The 21,662-nt window shown below is 55.2% G+C and overlaps 1 protein-coding gene across 8 annotated transcripts in view; it reads left to right on the top strand.

The window, feature by feature from the left end:
- Positions 1–21,581, top strand: part of PPP1R13B (protein phosphatase 1 regulatory subunit 13B) — a 93,241-nt gene extending 71,660 nt beyond the window's left edge. For 3 of the 8 annotated variants that reach the window (XM_045074288.1, XM_013057353.2, XM_013057355.2), the window contains exons 5-18: positions 1,924–2,025; positions 3,819–3,993; positions 4,734–4,930; positions 7,104–7,244; positions 10,458–10,638; positions 11,871–11,975; positions 14,081–14,250; positions 14,596–15,097; positions 16,112–16,887; positions 17,507–17,647; positions 17,724–17,857; positions 18,486–18,652; positions 19,578–19,777; positions 20,441–21,581. In XM_045074288.1, the coding sequence (XP_044930223.1) occupies positions 1,924–2,025; positions 3,819–3,993; positions 4,734–4,930; positions 7,104–7,244; positions 10,458–10,638; positions 11,871–11,975; positions 14,081–14,250; positions 14,596–15,097; positions 16,112–16,887; positions 17,507–17,647; positions 17,724–17,857; positions 18,486–18,652; positions 19,578–19,777; positions 20,441–20,482 (3,033 nt within the window). In that variant the 3' untranslated portion in view covers positions 20,483–21,581. The remainder of the gene's footprint in view (positions 1–1,923; positions 2,026–3,818; positions 3,994–4,733; positions 4,931–7,103; positions 7,245–10,457; positions 10,639–11,870; positions 11,976–14,080; positions 14,251–14,595; positions 15,098–16,111; positions 16,888–17,506; positions 17,648–17,723; positions 17,858–18,485; positions 18,653–19,577; positions 19,778–20,440) is intronic. The other 5 variants (XM_013057357.2, XM_013057356.2, XM_013057354.2 and 2 more) reach the window with 5 other exon arrangements.
- Positions 21,582–21,662: the final 81 nt, after the last annotated feature.

Raw genomic sequence — 21,662 nt, 5'->3', positions numbered from 1 at the left:
CGCGTCCTGCTCGGCCGCGCGGGCCGTCACACCTGTGACGCACGGGGCCAGCTTCTCTCTGCTTATTCTCTCATCTCTGGCCTGGGCCTCCGGCAGTGCTTCCCTGAGTGTCCCTGTGAGGCTCACGGCAGGCTCATTAATGGAGGGTACCTAGTCCGGTGTGTGACACAGGATGAGCATGATAGAAACGCCTGGTGTTATGGCTTGTCATCGTGAACAGAGGACAGGGACATGCCGTCCAGTGCCATCAGTTGCCACTCCTCTAGATCTTACCGTTGTGTATTCACTTCACAGATACAATTCTGTCAATAATGGGTCAGTCCTTGGTTTAAGCCGTATATATGGCATTTTTAGTGAGGTATTTGTATTTTTAGAATGTTCCATATATTTCAGCTTCTCAAGACCAGGCTGCGGTGAAGAGGACATTTGTCCTCAGGAGTCACCTGCACTCTTTGTAGGTTGTGTTTCCTCAAAACATTTGACATCCCCATTTATTCAAATATATCCTTAAATAATCAGTCCAAAAAGAGGAAAAGAGGGCGCCTGGGTGGCTCAGTGGGTTAAGCCTCTGCCTTCAGCTCAGGTCATGATCTCGGAGTCTTGGGATCGAGCCCCGCATCGGGCTCTCTGCTCAGCAGGGAGCCTGCTTCCCCCTCTCTCTCTGCCTGCCTCTGCCTACTTGTCTCTGTCTGTCAAATAAATAAATAAAATCTTAAAAAAAAAAAAAAGTCCAGTATAATTAACATATAGTGTTATGTTAGCTTCAAGTGGATATAGGGGTTCAGCAGTCCTGCTCATGACCCAGCACTCATCAGGGTAACTGCACTCTTCCCCCATCACCTGTTTACCCCTTCCCTCTGGTAACCGCCAGTTTGTTCTCTATAGTTAAGAGTCTGTTTGGGGCTTGTCTCTTTTGTTCTTTGTTCTTTTGTTTCTTAAATTCCACATATGAGTGAAATCATATAATATTTGTCTTTCTCTGACTTATTTTACTTAGCATTATACTCTCTAAGTCCATCCGTGTTGTTGCAAATGGCAAAGTTTCATTCTTTTTTACAGCTGAGTACTATTTCATTATATGTATACTACAGCTTTATGCGTTCCTCTATCAATGGACATTCGGGCTGTTTCTGTATCTTGGCTGTTGTAAATAAAACTGCTTTAAACATAGGGGTCAATATATCTTTTTGAATTAGTGTTTTCACTTTCTCTGGGTGATTACACAGTAGTGAAATAGTATGTATGTACGTACGGATGGATGGATGGATCATATGGTAGGTAGTTCTATTTTTATTTTTTATTTATTTTCTTAGAAAGAGAGCACGAGATGGGGGCCAGGGAGAGGCAGTGGCAGAGGGAGAATCTTTTCTGTTTGTTTGTTTGCTTTTGTTTTTGTGGCGGGCAAGGTTTATTGAGCGCTAGCAAAGTGATAGTATGAAGCTCCCACGGAGGGAGAGGACTAAGAGGGTTGCCCGAGAGGGAGACTCTTCAACAGGCTCCATATTTAGCCCAGAGTCTGATGCAAGGCTCAAGCTCACAGTTTTGAGACCATGACCTGAGTGGAAGTCAAGAGTTGGGACACTTAACTGACGGAGCCCTCCAGGTGCCCCAGTGGTGATTCTGTTTTTCATTTTTTGAGGAAACTCCATATTCTTTTCCACAGTGGCTGTACCAGTTTGTGTTCCCACAAGTTGGGTCCCTTTTTAATACAGTATCTGGCATATTTTAAAAAGCTGCTATTTAATAAAAGCTGAACAAGCAAGAAAAGTTTTTCTGTACAATTAATTTGTATTATCCTAACTTCTAGAAGGAAAGCTGTTCTAAGATCCTGATGTGTTATGTGTTCTGACACTAGAGAAGAGCGGTTATGCAGCTCTGCAGGTAAACCTCCATTGCAGCCTGAGCGCGTTTTGTTCCCTGTAGGTTGGAAGCGCACGTGTAGAGCTCACCCTCTCCGAGCTCCAGGATATGGCGGCCAGGCAGCAGCAGCAAATTGAAAATCAGCAGCAAATGTTGGTTGCCAAGGTGAGTTATAAAAGCAGAGGTGGGAAATTTTCAGAAAGGGTGTTCTTTAATGGTTGTTTTTGATTGGAGTTCCTGCATTCGTGGGTTCCGCTTGTAAGTAGGACCATGTCATGGGAAGTACTGAAAATAATGTCTTTCTGTCTTTGTGATCTCTTCTGTAATGAGAACTGAATGTTGTAGCTTCTGAAAGTTGGGAGGGCATCAGAGCAAGACCCTTCACACGCTTATTCAGACAACCCGGAGTAGGAAACGGTTGACCTTTGTTCTCCAACTGGTGATGGAATTTGGGTGAAGACACGGGTCAGGGGCCCCTGAGAAAATGACCGTTGGTTATCCAGGATTCCCCTCATGCCACTCTGCACGGACTTTGTTTGGTTTATTATGATACCAAGCAGTTAATGCTTTTTTTATATACTGAGCTCTGCATTTGTCAGTGAAATGCTATAACCAGATTTGAAATTTTTCTTGTCATGGACTAAAAAAATCAGATCTGTTACTCGTGCGTGCTGGAGAATATTCATGTTGTAATGATCTCAAATGTTCTGAAACTGCTATGAAAAACTGCGACACCAAGAGGGTATGAAAACATTTCTGCCTGGGTTCATGTCGCTTTCTCAGAGAGAGATTGACCTGAAAGCCAAATGTTCTCACTTATCAGGTAGCCACATGTACTTCATTGTACTAGCCACTGTTTCCTGGGTATGTAACAGCATCAGTTGGGCGTGTTTTTAGAAGTTGTCTTACAAGGTTTTTTGGATTTACAAGAATTAAAGACAAGAGTTAAGTAAATTGGGAAGTATCTCATCCCGTTAACAAGATTTCTAAGGTGAAATGTACATAGTATTACACAATTACAACATTTTCTAGTTTGCCTTTTTATTTCCTTTTCAAATATTGATCCAAGAGGATTACTAATAAAAAGATTCTTGGGCATTTTCAGCAGTGTGAATTACAAGTTAATGCTAGCACAAGTGTGTGTTTTACATATCAGGTACGTGTTTCCTGACTTAGAATCCTGTCACTCCTGCATCATCACACTTAGTCCCCTCCTTACTCAGGTCTGTTCTATGCATATGAGTAGGACCATGAGTATTTCATGTCGACTCTTACCCTCAACGTGTGTCTTCACATGAATCCGGAAAGACTATCGAAGAGTACTACACAACTCTTATTTTAGGACTGTCCTCTCCTGTCCTTATTTGACTGTAGGGTGCTCCATGAGTTTTGAAGAAACTATCTCTAAAGAAAACGGGCATTTCTTAACTGTCCATTGTTAATTCAGCAAATCAGAGGGTTATTTCCTTACCGATCTCCTTGTCTGTTTTCGATACAAGACTCTATGCTGGTCAGTGCCCATTTCCTTTCAGAGGTAACTAAAGGACCTTGGGAAGCTGCTTTCTGGCAGCAGGAAACGTTAACCTGACCGCAGGAATCGAGGGCTGGACAGGGCTTCCCACCCAGGAAGGAGAGGAAGTCGTGTGAACGCAGGGGACACGTAGGCTTGACGTTCTCCTGCTGGGAGATGTTCTGAGGAAGCGTCTGAGTTAGCTGAGCGGTGTAGGTCAGCGTGCATGGTCAACGGTACCTGGAAACATCTTCACACACTCACCACTGCTCACCGATGTGTGCCCAGCATTGTCGGTTCTGTGTGGGCTGGTGTTTGCAAGGTGGCGAGGGCATTTCTCTAACGTTCATTCAGATGGGCGGTCCGGTGCGAGCCGCACAGACCTTTCTCACGTGCGACGGTGACCGTGTCTTCAGTTCTCACCGTTCCCTGTTTCCTCTCTTGCTAGGAGCAGCGTTTACACTTCCTAAAGCAGCAGGAACGCCGCCAGCAGCAGTCTATTTCTGAGAACGAGAAGCTTCAGAAATTGAAAGAACGAGTCGAGGCCCAGGAAAATAAGCTGAAGAAAATTCGTGCCATGAGAGGACAAGTAGACTACAGCAAAATTATGAACGGCAATCTGTGTACGCTTGCGCGGCCTTGCTCAGCACCCACACTCGGGCACGGATAAAATGAAAGAGTCCAGCTCCGGACACTTTCACACAGACCTGTGTCCGATCTTGCTATAGGAAGTGCCCCGAAGCTTTGCTCTGTTACCTGCATCTAAAAGGACGGGGCCAGTTAGGTTAAATGGTCTGGGAAGGGCCTTGGTAACATTTGTCATTTATTAGCTGCCCTCTGGACTAGGGCTGCAGGGCCACAAGAGCTCGCGCATTATGAAGGTCTGTTGTAATTGAACAGCTTAACCTTCATCTGGGTAGTAAGATAAACCATACAAATGCTCACTTTTTTTCCTGAGCGTATAGATTTTTTGTTGTTTTCTCAATTCAGTTAGTGCCTACTTTGTGTTATGTCGACAGGCAAGACAGACTTGGATTCCTGCCCTTATAAAGTCTTTTCTTTGTTCTGTGGGTGCACTGAGATTCCTAAGTGGCCTGGCCAGGCTAGCCTCTGGACTGGTCGTCAGTGCACATGGAGTCGGCCAAGTGGGCAGTCGCATTGTGCTCCAGAGGCGTGTTGAAAAGTGTGTTGGATTTTGCATATCACAGTTCTCCCCGCAAGGTCTGGCCATAGATGATGGTAGAGCTGAGTTGAATGTATAGAAATGAAGACAAAATCCCAGAGCCAAAATGACAGAATGATACGAAAACAAAGCGTATCAACTAAATGATGTTTTTTATTCTTTATCGCTGGAAAATTGTAGCTGCTGAGATAGAAAGGTTCAGCGCCATGTTCCAGGAGAAGAAGCAGGAAGTGCAGACTGCGATTTTACGAGTTGATCAGCTCAGTCAGCAGCTGGAAGATTTAAAGAGAGGCAAGCTGAGCGGGCTCCCGGCGTACAGCGGCAGGCTGGCGGGACCGGCGGCGGCGGAGCTGAAGAGACTGTGCCAGGAGCTCCAGGTGACCTGCTGGGTCTGGGGACCGGTGACGTCAAACATCTCTCAGGCTTTCTTCCCAGTGTGGGCGGAAGCCTCAGAAACTGAAAACAAGCGAAGGGATCCTAGGGTAATAGTAGGCACAAACTGTACTCAGTACAAGGAATCCTTAAAACCGCTTTGAGAAATAATTCACGTGGCATACAGTTCGTCCGTATGCCGGGTACTTGGGAAGCGGGCTTTAGTGTCTTCACTGGAGCTCTGCATCCACCACCACGATCAGCTTTAGAACATCTTCATCATCCCCAAAAGAAGCCACGTGCCTCTTTGCTGTCACCACACTTACCCCTACCCCCTAAGCAACCGTGAATCTTTCTGTCTCTCTGGATTTGCCTCTTCTGGAAATTTCATGTGAGGAAACCATGCAATATGTCATTTTTTGTGACAGGCATCTTCCACCTAGCATGTTTTCAGTACAGAAATTCAATACAGAACTTAATTGGCATTGTAACGAACTAGAGAAAAAACTAAGCTTTAGATGATATTCAGGGTTTCTGGGTGCACTGCGTCTTGGTGAGATAGCTGTCTCCCACCCAGCTGGGGCTGCTCTGACAGACCTCCTAGCCCAGGAGACTGAAGCACAGACGTTGATTTTTCACAGCCCGCAGGGGCTGGGAGTCCCAAGATTGGGTTCCTGGTGAGAGTCTGCTTCCTGGCTTCTCGCTGTGTGCCCACAGCTTGGTTTCTCTCCTTCTTCTTACAAGGGTGCTAATCCCATCACGGGGCGCTGCCCTCAGGACCTCACCTCAGCCCGATCACCCCCAAAGGCCCCACCTCCCATGGGATCACCTGAAATGTTAGAACAACACAAATTTTAGGGAGGACACAAGCATTCAGAAGCCAGAAACAAGTTTTGCAGTTATATTAGCACTTGCCAGAGAAGTTACTGTATCACTTTATGAAATGAAAATATATAATTACAGGACGCCTGGGTGGCTCAGTGGGTTAAAGCCTCTGCCTTTGGCTCGGGTCGTGATCCCAGGGTGCTGGGATGGAGCCCTGCATCGGGCTCTCTGCTCAGCAGGGAGCCTGCTTCCCCCTCTCTCTCTGCCTGCCTCTCTGCCTACTTGTCTGTCAAATAAATAAAATCTTAAAATATATATATATGTATATATATATAAAATTACAAAGAGTAAAATTGCTTTTGTTGCTGTTAAGTTCTCTAACATAGATGCAGAGAAATAAAATACAGGAACTTAAGACTTCTTTTATGTTTTAAGCAATTGTTAAAAGGCAGTTTTTAAGGATATCTTGGGTGATGGGTGTGGTCAATTTACTCATATGTGTCCATTTGCCAGGCTTTTTGACTGCGACTTGGACCTCACGGTGCACTGCCTCCAGTCCGGTGCACACACGCAAATGTGTGTTCTAGCACACATGTGCACCCGGGAATGCTTCACAAGACTTAACCTTGTGTGTACAGTGCACGCTGATGCCTTCTGTGGCTCTTCTTTTTTTTAATTTTTATTTATTTTTAAAGATTTTATTTACTTATTTGACAGAGAGATCACAAGTAGGGATAGAGGCAGGCAGAGAGAGAGAGGGAAGCACACTCCCCGCAGAGCAGAGAGCCCGATGTGGGACTCGATCCCAAGACCCTGAGATCATGACACGAGCCAAAGGCAGAGGCTTAACCCACTGAGCCCCCCCAGGCGCCCCTGTGCTTCATTTTTAAGTGCTGGCTGCGGCCCGCTAGAATGATAGCCGTGCATCCCAGTGGACAAGCAAGGTCGTCCGCCCTGAATTTCCTGCTGCCTCCGCCTAAGGCGCTCGTTCAGTGGACTGTGTGCAGTGGGGCGCACACCTGTGCTTGGATTCCTAGAGAATGTGCCCGGGGCGGGGGTGGGGGGTGTCCGTGACACACCATTCCCAGGGTCTCCTGCAGTCATCACGGGCACGAGTTGCTCCAGGTGCTCCCAAGAACGTGTGTATTTGCAGAGACAGAAGAGCTCTGTCCCGGCCCCATGTGTGCGGTACCTGTAGGCTGCTCAGCGCGTGGGCGACGGCGTACACACGTGCATAAATACACATAAGTGTCTGATGTTGCTTTTTCTTCTTTCCTTTTCTTTTGCTTTCTCTGCGAATAAGCATATGACTGTTTAATACAAATCATAAAAGTTGTATTTTGTAATTTGCAGATTCGTAACCAGCTTAACCAGGAACAGACTTCAAAGCTCCAGCAGCAGAAGGAGCTCTTGAACAAACGCAACATGGAGGTGGCCGTGATGGACAAGCGGATCAGTGAGCTGCGTGAGCGTCTCTATGGGAAGAAAATCCAGGCATGTGAGAGAGAAAATATTTGTGTGAGATGAACTAGGACGTGCAGGGGCACGTCTTCACTGGGATGGCATTTTGCGGCCCCGTTTGCCACAGCCGATGAAACGTACATAAAAATGGCAGCAGCTAAAGCTCTCCTTCCAAAGCCGCGTTTGTTTCCTGGTGGGTGGAATCCCAACTGCCTCTGTCTGCAGCCACAGCTGGTGTTCCCCGGCCCCCCGCCCCCTGCCCTGTGCAGTTCTGTCCCCTCCATGGAGGGGTTGTGGCTCTGGCATTGCAGCCCCAGCTTGTCCCACTCTGCCACTGTACGCTGTGCCATGTGGGCACACTCCCTGACCTGTGTAGACACGTGTCCTTCTTGTAAACTCGTATGTCCTGCCTGCCCCAGCATGTTATTCTAACATGTGGGATGTTAGAATAAGCCTGTAGGAGGGCTTTGTAAACCTCCAAGCAAAGTGCTACGTAAAGGATTAGTGCTTGTTTTCTTAAATTGAAATTCAGTTAATTAACATGTATTTGTTTCAGGGGTATAGGTCTGTGATTCATCAGTCTTACGTAACACCCAGTACTCATAATAACACCTGCCCTCCCCAGTGTCCGTCACCCAGTTACCCCATCCCTGTACCCCTCTCCCCTCCAGCAGCCCTCCGTCTGCTAAGCTAAATACATCAAGCAGAGAAAGATAGTTATCGTAGGATCTCAGTGATGTGTGGAATTTAAGAAAAAAGGAAGCAGAGGATCATAGGGGAAGAGAGGAAAAAATGAAAGAAGATGAAACCGGAGAGGGAAACAAACCAGAAGACACCACCCCCCCCTTTTAAAGATTTTGTTTCTATGACAGAGGGAGACACAGCGAGAGAGGGAACACAAACAGGGAGAGCGGGAGAGGGAGAAGCAGGCTTCCCGCTGAGCAGGGACCCTGATGCGGGGCTCGATCCCAGGAGCCCGGGATCATGACCTGAGCCGAAGCAGCCACTTATGACTGAGCCACCCAGGTGCCCCCATAAGACTCTCTTGATCATAGGAAACAAACTGAGGGCTAGTGTTTTTTAAAAACTTTCATGTGGTATTTCAAAGGTAATAAATACTCTGAAAAATTAAGACAGTACAGAAATACTTGAAGGAAAATATGAAAGTCCCTTCTACCCTACTCTGATTCTTCAAGGATGATAGTTTTAAGGATTCTAGTCTTTTGCTTGATACGGACAGCAAGGTCATTTTTCACTGGAAATGGAACTGTAGGAAGGTGTCACTCACACTGTTCTCCTTCTCTGCTGTTTTCACTGCAACACGGGAATCTTCCCGGCCGTGACCTCGCTGCTTCTGCAGCTTCAGTAGAACACACAAGTCCCAAGGCCTGCGGCCCCTTCCCCCAACCCCCTTACCCGGCCGGGTGCCCCCACGTCCTACCATCACTGTCGGCACTAGAGCGAGCACGAGCACCCCGAGAGCGTGTGGGAGAAGGGACCCTTGTGCGCCAAGTCTGGCGGGACGTGGCACCTGGCCTGCCTTCCACGGGCGTCATCAGGATCGGAAGGGGCGGGCTGTCAGCGGAGCATCGCTCCCCACGCACGCTCCATAACCGGTGCTTTCACAGGGTGACAGGTGGCCTCTTGTCAGCCGCTGCGGCACTAAGCAGCTCTCAGGAAGCGAATGTGGGCTCTGGAGCTTAGCCAGGGGCAGGGGCCTGCTGGGGGGCTGGTTAGGAGGTGCCGGAGGAGGGCACTTGCCCCTTGTTTGAGTGTCCTATTCAGTGGTGACAGGTGAAAGCTCTTCTCTGAAATCAGTCTGATCGTGTTTTTAACCAGAGGGTCAGTGGGTAACCTGGGTAACTCTGTTTTCCAAATAATGGTTTTCCTTTTTGTCTCGGTGAGCAGAACGAGGCCGTGGGAGGGGAAGTGTGTGTGCTGTCCACGCCCGCTCACCCGGCACTCTTCGGCTGCACACTCTGGCAGTCGGGGCGCTGGGGAAACGGAACAAGAGGGCAGGGGGAGAGGGCCGGGTGGGTGCGGAGATGGAGTCGGAGTGATGGGCTCACAGAGGGCGCACCCCTGCTACCCGCAGCCTGGACACGTGGGACCACACGTGCTACTGCTCCCGTCGGCAGGCCACCTGCAGGCCCGGTTCCCTCCTTGTCCCAGCACCTCAGTCTTTGTCTCCCAAGGCCCTTCACCGAAGGCCTGCGTCATGGAGAGTGATCGCTTCCCTCGAGTCTGTCGCTGTAAATGTCTCAGCTAAGCATATCCTCACAGCAACCTCCAGACACGTTTGCCCAAACCTCTGGGTATCGTGGCCTCAGCAAGCTGACACATAAAGTTGAGTGTCACAGACGGCTGGGTACACGTTCCTTCTTGCCTCCCAGGGGACTCTGCAAGTGATCTTTGTGAAGAAGGTGGTGCCACAGCATACATGCATCTCCACCCAAAGTTCCTAGGCACCTTTGGGCAGTTGGGAAAGTCCTGGACCCTCTCCCCAAAATGACGCATGCTCATGTATGCAGAATTTTGCAATCATAAGAGGTTATGGATCTCTCATCCAAATAGGATCCCCTATTTGGGGGCCCCTGAGGTGTCAGTGACTCTCCGGGTCAGTCCCTGTTATGGACCCTCATGTTGTCAGCATCACGTGATCACTGTTGTTGGCTGTAGCGCCGTGTCCTTGCTGAGAATGGCAGAATTGTCTTCGGGGCTGGCCAAAGCCTTGCCGGGTGCCAGGCCTGGTCATTGTGCCCAGCATGGCTTGTTCAGTCCTTACAAGAAGCCGTATCTCGACTTTACAGACAGGGGCACAGAGGGTTAGAGAGGCGAAGCCATTGCACTGGCCCAGGGCAGCACAGTGAGTGGCAAAGCAGGATTTGAAGGCAGCTCAGAGCCCAGGCTGTGACCGACGCCTCTGCCCACCTCGGGGACAGAGTATCTCCCAGTAGAGAGGGCTCCGTGGAGATGTCCTGGGAAGCCGTGCTGCCCTGCCGTCAGCTGCTGTCTGTCTTAGCTCACAGACGGTGGGGGGCTCAGAGAGGTCCACTCGTGTGGGACTGGGGGGTGTGGCCCTCCTTTCAGCACTTGGCCATTCTACATACCGGTGGCTCAGATGACGGGGCTTCCTCAGTTGGGCACGTGATTTAATGAGTGGTTCACATGAGAGCAGACTGTCCCAGTAGGCGTGTGATTTCTTTTTACTTAAAACCTTAACTCTTGTTTCTTCTTATTCTGCAGCTGAGCCGGGTGAATGGCACGTCGTCCCCACAGTCGCCGCTGGGCACGCCTGGCAGGGTGGCTGCGGTGGGGCCTTACATCCAGGTGCCCAGCGCAGGTAGCTACTCTGTCCCGGGGGACCCCATAAAGCCCCAGTCTCTCACCATTGCCTCAAGCGCTGCCCACGGAAGATCCAAATCCGGTGAGTGGCCTGTGTCCTCGTCTTGGGGGAGAGCCCTGGAGGTCAGCAACCTCGGAGGAGGTCCCCACAGTGCACCCCGGGCTCCACCCACACTCTGTCTCCCCCAGGGCACTTTGTCTTCTGGCCGGTTTGGGAGCTGTGTGCCACCCTAGTAATAATATGACCCTAAACTGAGCCAAACGTCTTTACTCTGTGGCTTTTCAAAACACGAATTACTTCAGACCGCATCCTCTCGCACCCCAGGCACACCTGCCGCTCCCCGGTAGAGGGGTGGCCTGTCCGTGAACAGTGCACGAGAGCTGCGCTCGCTTTCCCCGCTCAGCACCGTCATAAGCGATGCAGAAGCCGACAGTCGCCTCGGCCCTCCGCATGACCGGCACCAGCACTGTGCTAGTGTAGCTCTCCTGCTGGACTGCTTCCTAGCCAAGGGCAGGTCGGGCTCCCTGGCGAGAGTCTGCTCTCCTTTCTCAGAAGAAGGTAGCACTAGCACTTGTTTGCAGGGAGACTGTCTGGCTGCTGGGCTCTGGCCTTCCCCAGCAGCGCACGGAATCTTGGGGTGCGGTCCCGACAGGACGGCGCTCCTTCCCTCAGGACGCCAGTCCTGGGCTATGCTGGGGGCTGTCGTCAGTGCATCTGTGCAGTCTTCAGTGTGCCCGTGGCCTCCTGGCCGGCACCCGGTCTCAGCAGCTCTCCCACGCTGGCGGGGGCCACGGGGCTGGTTCTGACCCAGGCAGGAGGGGCCACGCACCCCGGCTCAGCTCTGTCTGGGGCCGTGTCTCGGCGGCCACTCAGAGTGCCTGGTCCGTGCGAAGTGCTAATGGCAGCTTTCCTGGGGAAGCCGTGATTTGGAGTTTGGACCACTCTGTGGTGGGAGTGGAGGGTTGTCTGTTTCCCACGGTGGATAGTGAGCACAGCCGGCTCCTTCGCTGCTGACTCCCCTCTGAACACTTCCCGAGCCGAGGACACCTCCCGATCCCCGCTCTTTGGGGGTGTGTGCCAGGCCACCTCACAGGGATTGCCTGGAGGAGACACCCTTACGGAACCTGGAGAACGAGTCCCTCAGAAGTTTAGCCGCAGCCTAGGTCTTTCCGCTGCTGTGCAGGTTCACCGGACACAAGCTGTGCCCCCCACGCCGGGGAAGGTCAGCCCAGGCGCGGAGCTGGGAGGAGCGGTCTCCCCATGGGGACTCGGACTCACACTGTCGACTGTCCTTGTGGTTCCGTGTCACACAGATGGCCACGGGAAGCCCAAAGTGAACAGCTCGTGGACAGTATCAGACCTCGACGTCGGGCCTGACTGCGGCTCCTCAGGGCGCTCTGCAGACCCGTTTGCAAACCGTATGTCGGCTGGCCGGCCCCGTGGGGTCTCCGGCCTCTCTGATGCCGCTAACCCAGCAATCATTTGTTTTCCAAACTGATGAAGGTCTGCTCGTCCCATCTAGATTTGAGGGAAATGCTGCACGCACCTCCTTCCACAGGCAGGTGTGAGGTTTGGGCTGGGCCTCACACACCGGCTCTTCCTCAGGACTGGTTCGCCAGATGCCAGCACAGCAAGGCATTGTCAGTTTGGTTTGGAAGAAATTAAGATGATTTCCTGAGTTGTTAAAGACTTTGGATGTAGCTCCTTTACAAGAACCTCCAGTCATGCTTGAAGGGAACTGTCCCTTTATAATCCTTTATAAGGAAGACAAAATTTTCAGAAAACAGGAAGGGAAGAAGGAAAACCAGAGTTTTGCTTTTGCACCCCTGCCTCATCCTGAAGAAGGAAACTCCCAGTTCCATCCACAGTCCCTCTGTGGTTGATTTCCGTAGAACCTCCCATGGCTGTGGATTTCAGAAACAGCTGGCTGGCCGCTCTCCTTGAGACCCCGGGGCTGGTCCCCCTGCTCCTGAGTCTGCTGGGGCGCTGTTTGTTTCCCCATCAGCCCAGCATGGCCACCGCTGAGTGTCTGTGGTGACCTGCATGCTTCTGGCACACATAGCCCCTATTTCTCTTTCTTTTTTTTTTTTTTTTTAAAGATTTTATTTATTTGACAGGCAGAGATCATGAGTAGGCAGAGAGGCAGGCAGAGAGAGGGGGGAAGCAGGCTCCCCGCTGAGCAGAGAGCCTGATGCGGGGCTCTATCCCAGGACCCTGAGATCATGTCCCGAGCTGAGGCAGAGGCTTAACCTACTGAGCCACCCAGGCGCCCCCATATCCCCCACTTCTAAAGTACGTGACATGAAGGGGCACGTGCTTCTTGCCTGGAAGAGGCTGACCGGTCACGCAGAGCAAGGGGGTGGTTTGGACCGGGGCCTTGGAATGCCTCACCAGCACCCTTGTAGCCTGGTCAGAACTTTCTGGATCCTGCTGCCTGGAGCCACAGGAGGGCACCCCTGACTGGGTGCCACAGGGCGCCCTGAGGCTCTGCCCCCCTCACTGCACAGGAGCCGCTGTCCGTACCTGCGGTCAGAGTGCACGGGAGCTTCTCCTCCTCCTGTCTCGTGAGTCACAGCTCTTCTCACAGCCCTGTTCTGAGGATGAGTGATCTCCCGCTGCTTCTGCCTTGTCCCCACCTGCTCGTGCTGGCGGGTGGGGTGAGGAAAGAGGTGCTGTTCCTGTTAGAAGGCCCCAGACAGTCCCTTCTGACTTCTCTCTGTTCCATGTGGCTGACAGCTGGGGTTTCTCCGCTTCGGTCTAGTCCCACACCAGTGCCTGCACTGGAGACGAACGGGAGCCCGAGTCTGAGGCTATAACCTGACCCTGCAGACGCTGCCACTACTGTATGTCACTGTGACTGCTAGGAGGGATTGCTTCTGCAGCCTTTCTCAGTTTGGAAAATGCTTGTTTAAGGGGAAAAAAAACAGCTTTTCAGTGGCTTTCCTAAAACATGGGTTCTGTTAGCTTTCCAATCACTGCGATGGAATGATAGCTTGCTGCTCCAATCAGTGGGAACTTGTACCGGCTTCTTGTGATCTTGAATTATTCTAACAGATTAAAGGCAAATTTTTCTTTTACCATGTATGTGGTACGGGTCAAACCTGTTAAAAAGTCAAAAGACAAAATTTTTCAGTTGCTGTATGTAATTGGTTTTATAAGTCAAGTTGGACAAGTAAGTGGTGGTGCTTACTTTTTGGTGTTGATGCAGCAGATTTGACCTGTATTTATATAGGGACCTAGGAAGTTTCCACGGTCCCCTGGCCCCTCGCCAGTGTCGCAGCAGCCCCGTGCACAGCCATCGAGTCTCTGTGCACGTGAAAGCGATGCTGGCCAGCACACGCCACCCTCCGGCTTGCCGTGTGCCCGCCCGTGTGCAGGGAGGGGTGCTCTGCCACTGGCTCGTGAAACTCCCGGCCAGTGTGGTCACCCAGAAGGTGATCTTTGCTTCTGGTAAGGGGTTATTCTTAGATTAGTTCAGCTAATCCCAGGAAGGGTTGTACTCAAATGCTGTGTTCTCTTCAAGCCAATGATGGAAACTGGCCAGCACTGAAGCAAAACTCCAGCTCTTCGGCAAAGCCCACGCAGGTTGCCGGTGCAGACTGGAAGGACTCAAGCGTGGAGGGCCCCCTCAAGCAGGGGGCCGTTTCCAGCCAGCCGGCGCCCTTGTCAACTTTAGGAGCCACAGAGAAGCTGGTAGGCTGTTTGTCTTTATCACAAAACACCAGTAAGATCCTCACTGTGTCCCCGTTCGGCCTTCGTCTTCACATAAGGGGTGAGGGGTCTCATGAGGCAAATTAACCCTTGTCTAAACACGAGCCAGTCTGAGGAGGCTCGGGGCCTGCACGGCGTGCGGTGTAAGTACTTGTGACGGCGCGCTTCCGGCCTGCCACCTCCGAGTCCTGCAGCGTGGCTGTGCCCAGTCACATGCAGATTGGAAGGATTACAAGTCCTACTTTGTATCCTCTTGTGACTGTGGATAGAAATATGCTTAACTTTTCAAAGGGTGACTTTGTTTTTCTTCTTAACATCTAAATTTAGGGCATGGAGATGGGTAAAGTGCCACCCCCAATCCCTGGTGTCGGCAAGCAGCCGCCTCCGAGCTATGGGACATACCCGAGTCCTGCGCCTGTGGGCCCAGGATCCACGAACTCGCTGGAGAGGAGGAAGGAAGGCAGCTTGCCCAGGCCTAGCGCCGGCCTGCCTGGTCGGCAGAAACCTGGCCCGCTGCCCCCTGCAGTCACCGGCCCCCCGCCGGGCACCTCACAGCAGATCCAGCAGAGGATTTCTGTGCCACCGAGTCCCACGTACCCGCCGGTGGGGCTGCCTGCCTTTCCAGCTGGAGACAGCAAACCTGACCTCCCACTGACTGTGGCTATTAGGCCCTTTCTGGCTGATAAAGGGTCAAGGCCACAGTCCCCCAGGAAAGGACCCCAGACAGTGAATTCAAGTTCCATATACTCCATGTACCTCCAGCAAGCTACACCTCCTAAGAATTACCAGCCAGCAGCGCACAGCACCTTAAATAAGTCTGTGAAAGCAGGTATGGTGGGTTCGTACTCTTCTCTTGGGGCCAACACATTAGACTTAAAATGCCAACCCATAGCCGTACGTGTCGACCACGCACTATTTAGGATTAAAGCTTGGGTTCTTGCGTACAGTGTGGCCTTAGATGTCCATGTGGGATTGGGGTGGAGGAGGGCATGCGCCGGGCCGCTCTGCAGCGGGCTCACGTGGGAAGCTCTCCCTTCCTTTCGAAGCACCTGCTGTACTTGGGAAGCCCGGCTCCCAGAAATGCTTCATTTTCTCCTGCTTCCTGGAAACGTGTGCTTTCCAGGGCCTGGTGGGGGCTCTGCCCTGATGTGGTCCTCCTGGCCACCTGGCAGAGACTGAGCCAAGCCCTTGGACACGAGGCAAGGGTGTGTCTGCTGCTGGTGGAGCCCTGCTGTAGAGCCTGCGGGGGAGAAGAGCCCGGCCGTGGGGAGGGGCAGAGAACAGAGCCTAGTCCCTCCCATCCTAGGGCAGGTGGGGACTGTGACCTGCACAGCAGGGTCTTACGAGGCACAGCTGGGCTTGGACCTCGTCACACGTTCTTGGGCGTGGGCCGCAGCTTCCAGACTCCTGGGAGGGCCCGGCTACCTGAGCCCTGGCGGAAGCTCACTGTGCAGAAGCTCTGCTGTCGCGGGGCTCTGGCCCCCTTCTCGACCACTCCTCTGCTGGCAGGCAGAGCCTTCCTGTGTTCCGCGGCACGAGACCACCTGAGGGGCAGATGGTGTTCGGGGATGGTGTCTTCCTCCTTGGCCAGGAAACCAGGAGGGTTGGTTGGGAGTGGGGAGGCCGGGTCTGCAATCACTTCTTTTTGTTTGAAAAAAACGTAGAGTCTGGAAGCCCAACGGTAGAAACCACTGAGAGGGACGGTCTGCCTTCCAGAAGGAGTCCGCAGAGGGAGGGGGCTGTGTGATCAGAGGGTTCCTGGGGGTTGACGATGGGCCATAGCCGCGCCACGGCCCTGCAGTCACTGGAGCTTTGCGGCCCCCGCCCTCCGTGTCTCCTCCAGTGTATGGCAAACCTGTGCTGCCCTCGGGCTCGACGTCCCCGTCGCCGTTGCCGTTTCTCCACGGGTCATCGGCCACAAGCACGTCGCAGTCCCAACCACCTTCAGACAGCGCTGAGAAAGAGCCAGAGCAGGACAGCCCCGCGCCGCCCGGAGACGGCAGCGCGGGCACAGGCGCCGTGGAGAGCCTGCCGCGGCCGCTCAGCCCCACCAAGCTCACCCCCATTGTGCACTCGCCGCTGCGCTACCAGAGCGATGCCGACCTGGAGGCTCTGCGCCGGAAGCTGGCCAACGCGCCGCGGCCCCTGAAGAAGCGCAGCTCCATCACCGAGCCTGAGGGCCCCGGCGGGCCCAACATCCAGAAGCTGCTGTACCAGCGCTTCAACACCCTGGCGGGGGGCATGGAGGGCACCCCTTTCTACCAGCCTAGCCCCTCGCAGGACTTCATGGGCACGCTGGCCGACGTGGACAACGGAAACGCCACCAATGGGAACCTGGGAGAGGCCAGCCCTGCCCAGCCCACAGCCCCGCCCCTCGCTGAGCCAGCCCCGTCTTCGGACGCCAATGACAACGAGCTCCTTTCCCCCGAACCGGAGGGCCTCATCTGTCCCCAGAGCACCCGCCAAACGACCGAACCTGCCGAAGATGACAACAACAACGTGGCCACGGCCCCCCCGACGGAGCAGGTCCCTAGCCCTGGGGCCGAGGCCCCCTCGCCGGGGGAGGACCAAGCCCCCCCAGCACTGCCCCCCGCCATGCCCCCACCAGGAGCCTCTACGGTGGGTGTCATCCTAGACCAGGGCCGCGGCTTCCTAGTCCGCTTGCCTGTGTTTGTAGAACACCTGCCTGTGTTAGCCGTAGTGCTGGGGGTGGTGGGGCTTGCCAGACCCTCATGCCTTCCCTCCCTGCGACCAAGGTGGGGGATAGTACAGCAGTACACAGAGGGGCTCTGAAGAAGCACGCGGGGTGGCGGGGCTCTCCCTAGAGGACCCAGATTTCCCCCAGGACAGGAAGCTGCTGCTGGAATTTGAAGGGCAGGCCAGGAGGAGAACCTTCTAGACAGGCTCCCTGGTGGGAGGTCAGTGTTGAGGCAGAGAGGAGGGAGTGGGAGTCTGCTGTATTGGGAGGAATGGGCTGCTGACCCCCAAGCGTGGCTGTTACCCCCCCACACTCGCCAGCACGGCTCCTCTGAGAAGCCCGGCCCCGGCCCCGGCCCCTGAGCCACTCTGCCCCGGAGCCGCGCCGGCTGGGCCCCGGGAGTGGGCGCTCCTCTCAACGCCAGGGGCTGCTCATGCCACCGGGTGCGCCGGCCCTGCCTTCCGTCCCCGTCCCTCCTTCCCACCAGGGCTGGGCACCTTGGTGCGTGACTTTTAAATCAAAAGTGTGCTTCCTTCCCAGCAGAGCAAACGGACCAACCTGAAGAAACCAAACTCGGAGCGGACGGGGCACGGGCTGAGGGTCCGGTTCAATCCGCTGGCGCTGCTCCTTGATGCTTCTCTGGAAGGGGAGTTTGACTTGGTGCAAAGGATCATCTATGAGGTGAGCTGGGCTGAAGCCTTAGGCTGGGCTGTCCCGGGTGCCAGGACGCGGGGCTCACAGCGCCCTGTGTCCGTAGGTGGAAGACCCCAGCAAGCCCAACGACGAAGGGATCACGCCGCTGCACAACGCCGTCTGCGCCGGCCACCACCACATCGTCCGGTTCCTGCTGGACTTCGGGGTCAACGTGAACGCCGCCGACAGCGATGGCTGGTGAGGGTCCCTGGGGCGCTTGGGCTGCATTCGGGCCCCGGGGAGGCGTGGGGGCAGGAAGGGGCTGGCCGCCGCCCACCTGGCTGCCCTCCGGGTCCCCGGGTGAGAGGCTCTGTTCTCGCCGAGCTCTGGGCAGACAGGATCGTGGATGGCGCGGGCAGCGCGTTGGGCAGGTTGTTACTCTGCGGCCGGACGCCCGGGCGGAAAGGAAGCACCAAGGCCCGCTCCAGTTGCACATGTGCGTTGCGGCTTGCAGGGCCCTCCTGCCACGGGGCTGGCCCCTGGGTCTCCTGTGGATTTGGCTGTGGATTTGGCTGTGAATGTCAGGCACCTGTCTGGGGGGGTTGAACGCCTGGGCCTTTTACACTGTGGCGAAATACAGCTGACGGCTTTGTGCCGCTGCCCCGCGAGGGCACGGGCAGCCCTGCGCCGCGCGTTCCCGCTGCCCCAGGGCACGTCGTGGGCTGCTCCGCAGGCTGCTCAGTGCCCGGCCTGTTGGGCAGCACACGTGCGGTCTGGGACGTTGGGTGAGGAGACACCAGGCCATGAAAATGGCCAAGGCCACACCCTGGGACCACACACCTGTGGGACTGGAGGACGCCGGCGGCTCACGCGCTCTCCGTTCCAGGACACCGCTGCACTGCGCCGCCTCCTGCAATAGCGTCCACCTTTGCAAACAGCTGGTGGAGAGCGGAGCCGCGATCTTCGCCTCCACCATCAGCGACATCGAAACGGCCGCGGACAAGTGTGAGGAGATGGAGGAAGGCTACATGCAGTGCTCCCAGTTCCTGTACGGTGCGTGGGGCGCGGCGCCGGCATGCGCGTGCTGCTGCTGGCCTGGGAGCAGCTTGTTTCGCTTGGGGAGCAGTCCGCCCCCCCGCCCCCGTCACCAGTCTCGTCAGAATGGAGGTCACGCTGTCCCTTAGGCCCGTTCCTAAAAACCTCTTTGAAAATCCACGTTTTCAGAAAGATTCTTGCCCAACTGTTAAGACAAACAGCACTTCCCTCTGTGTCGACAGGCCCCTGGGCGGAGCCGCTGGTGGGTGCGGGGGGCTGGGCAGCAACCATCTGTCCGCTTCTGGGGCGCACCAGGGCACTTCAGGGTGGGAGCCCCTGTCCCATCCTGTGGTGACGGGCGACGAGTGTGCCGCTTGAGGAGCAAGCCTCGTTCTGGTGTAAGCCACTTGAGCAGGGGGTCAGACTTTGGGATCTGGAGCAGCGCTCTGCCCTGGAGTTAAACACCTGTGGGTCATCTCCTCCACACCTAACTCGAGAACCTTTGGGCCTAGCCCTGCACTTGACCCTCGGGACACCGTGACAGAGGGAAGTGGGCCCCAGGCTCCCGAGGCCCCAGCTGCAGTAATAGCCATGCCAGGGGGAGCACGGTGGCAGGTGGCAGGGCCGTCAACCCCCAGCTCTTCTCAGGGGTCCTCCAGGCAGGAGCCGGCTTGGTGGCCGTGGTGTGGAGGCGGGGAGCGGCGGCCGCCACTGTGGGGGCTCCCCATACCCAGGGGCAGTCAGGCAACGGCTTAGTTGACTTTTGGAAATTGTCCCCGGTGGGACTTGGAAGGATAACCTTAGGGAGCCCGTCGTCCAGCAGCATACCTCTGCCTCAGGCCCCAGCGCTCCAGGAGCCAGACTCCTGCCGCGCAGGGCCAGGGTGGGGAGAGCAGGGGGGCCCCTGCCGCCCCCTGACCAATTGCTTGCTCTCTCATCGCAGGGGTGCAGGAGAAGCTAGGCGTGATGAACAAAGGAGTGGTGTACGCCCTGTGGGGCTACGAGGCCCAGAACAGCGATGAGCTGTCCTTCCACGAGGGCGACGCCATCACCGTCCTACGGCGCAAGGACGAGAGCGAGACGGAGTGGTGGTGGGCTCGCCTCGGGGACCGGGAGGGCTACGTGCCCAGGAACCTGCTGGGGGTGAGCACTGTGCGCTCGCTGCCCTGGGGTCGGCCGGGGCAGCCTGGGGGTCCTGTCCCCTTCTTCCCCTCTGGGGTCCCATGTGGGGGCAGATCCTACGGGGAGAGATGGCCATTCGCCACCCTCAGTGTCATCTGTGTTAGTGGACGAGTCTGCAGTGGCGGCAGGAGGCTCTGGCTGGTGGGGACCCCACACCGGGGGGGCCATGGGGGTCGGTACCGTGGAGCCACAAGAAGACAAAGCTCCCTGACACAGGAGCTTTGGCGAGCAGCCCCCCCCCCCCGCCCCGCCACAACTGTCTGCAGTCCTGACTCGTCTCTGGGTGGGAGCGTCCCTGGGTGGGGAGCGGGCCGGCTGCTCCGTCCGTGGTGCTGAGAACTGTCCTTCACCCCGCGACAGAGCAGGTGCCCCTGCGCTCAGCCCACATGCCTAGCTGGGCGGGCGGGTGCGCCTTTCCTTGTGCCGAAGTACACCGGGGAGCCTTCTAGCCAGCAGTGCGGGTTCTCGGTGGTGCCCGGTGCTGGGAGAGGCTGCCCTCGGCGGGGGCACAGCTTATAAAGGGAGTCGGGACCTGGGGTGGTGGCCGGCCCTGCAGCCCTCTGGGCACCCCTTCCTGCTCAGTGGGACCATGGCCTTGTCCTGACTGTCCCCATTGATTCCCAGTTGTATCCGCGGATCAAACCCCGACAGCGCACGCTGGCCTGAACTTGCCGTTGGAGCACTGCCCGGGCTCGCCAGCCGATGGGCCGCCAGAAAGGTAGCTCTGCCGTTTCCCCAGGAAAGCTGAAGCCGGACACGGTTGATAATGGTGCTCACTTTAGCAGACGGCGTCCGCGATGTGAAGTTCCCGCAGCTTCTGGGTGAGGCCCTGTCTTCAGTTTGCCCGTAACTGGGAGAGGTACTTTTGCCTCCAAGAAGACTGAATTTTGCCAATTACTGTAAATCCAAATAAATATCCAGCTTTCTAAACAACTGTCCCTTTTGCCAATAAGCAGCCCTATAATTTATCCCCGCCTGGTTGCCAATGAAGATGAACCCTCTTACTGACTTGGCCCCAAGGCTGTCCCTTGTTCCGTGTCACCCCCACCCCAACAGGGAAAACTTGCGACCACAGTGAGGCGTGCCCTCTGCTCGAGCTTGCCCTCCTGTCACCGGAAGTCCTGGCAACCCCACCGCCCTGCCCACCCTCGCCACGCACATCTCTTCCTTCCCCTACCAAAGGAGCCCCTGTATGGAAACTTCTGTCAGTGGTGGTGCTTGGTGCGTGTGTCCCGGGCATTGCGTCAGTCACCCTCATGCAGGCCGATGGTGCTGGACCGGGCCGCCGTGGCCCAGGCGCCAGAGCCCTTAATACCAAGCGGCAAACAATCAGGAGCCCCCAGATGGCACCGTCCCTCCTCTGCTCGCAGCACGGCCTTCCCTGCAGCAGCCCACGGGCCGGGGTAGGGCAGCCGTCGGGGGTGGGGGCTGCCGTGATGTGATTACCTTGGCCCAGTCCAGACTCCGGGTGGAACTGTACGTACAGACTTTTCTATACCAAAAGTATTTTTTGACTAGACCATTCGAAACTACCAGAATAATATTGGAAATGTTTTTTTCTCATTAAAAGCCAGGCCCTTAGGCTTTATTTTCCACGTATGAGTCCTGTGTGTAATTTAACCGTAGAGCCGCTGCTGTAGCCAGGCCCCCTCAAGCACGGACTGTGTGCCGGGCTGCCACCCCCCTACTGGGACCCCCACCTCGCCGCGAGCCCCCCACCGCGGCCACCCTGTAACGACGCCCAATAAAGCCTGTCTCTCCCCGGCGGCTACGAGTCTTGTGTTCGGGAGCCCCACGGGGCGGCAGCGGGAAAGCGCGGGGGCTTTGGGACATGGTGAAGCGAGAC

The sequence above is a fragment of the Mustela putorius genome, unplaced genomic scaffold (genome assembly GCF_011764305.1).
Source record: "Mustela putorius furo isolate JIRA1106 unplaced genomic scaffold, ASM1176430v1.1 tig00000129_pilon_pilon_pilon, whole genome shotgun sequence".
In the NCBI taxonomy this organism is placed as follows: Eukaryota; Metazoa; Chordata; class Mammalia; order Carnivora; family Mustelidae; genus Mustela; species Mustela putorius.
This window is presented reverse-complemented; position numbering and strand designations above follow the sequence as displayed.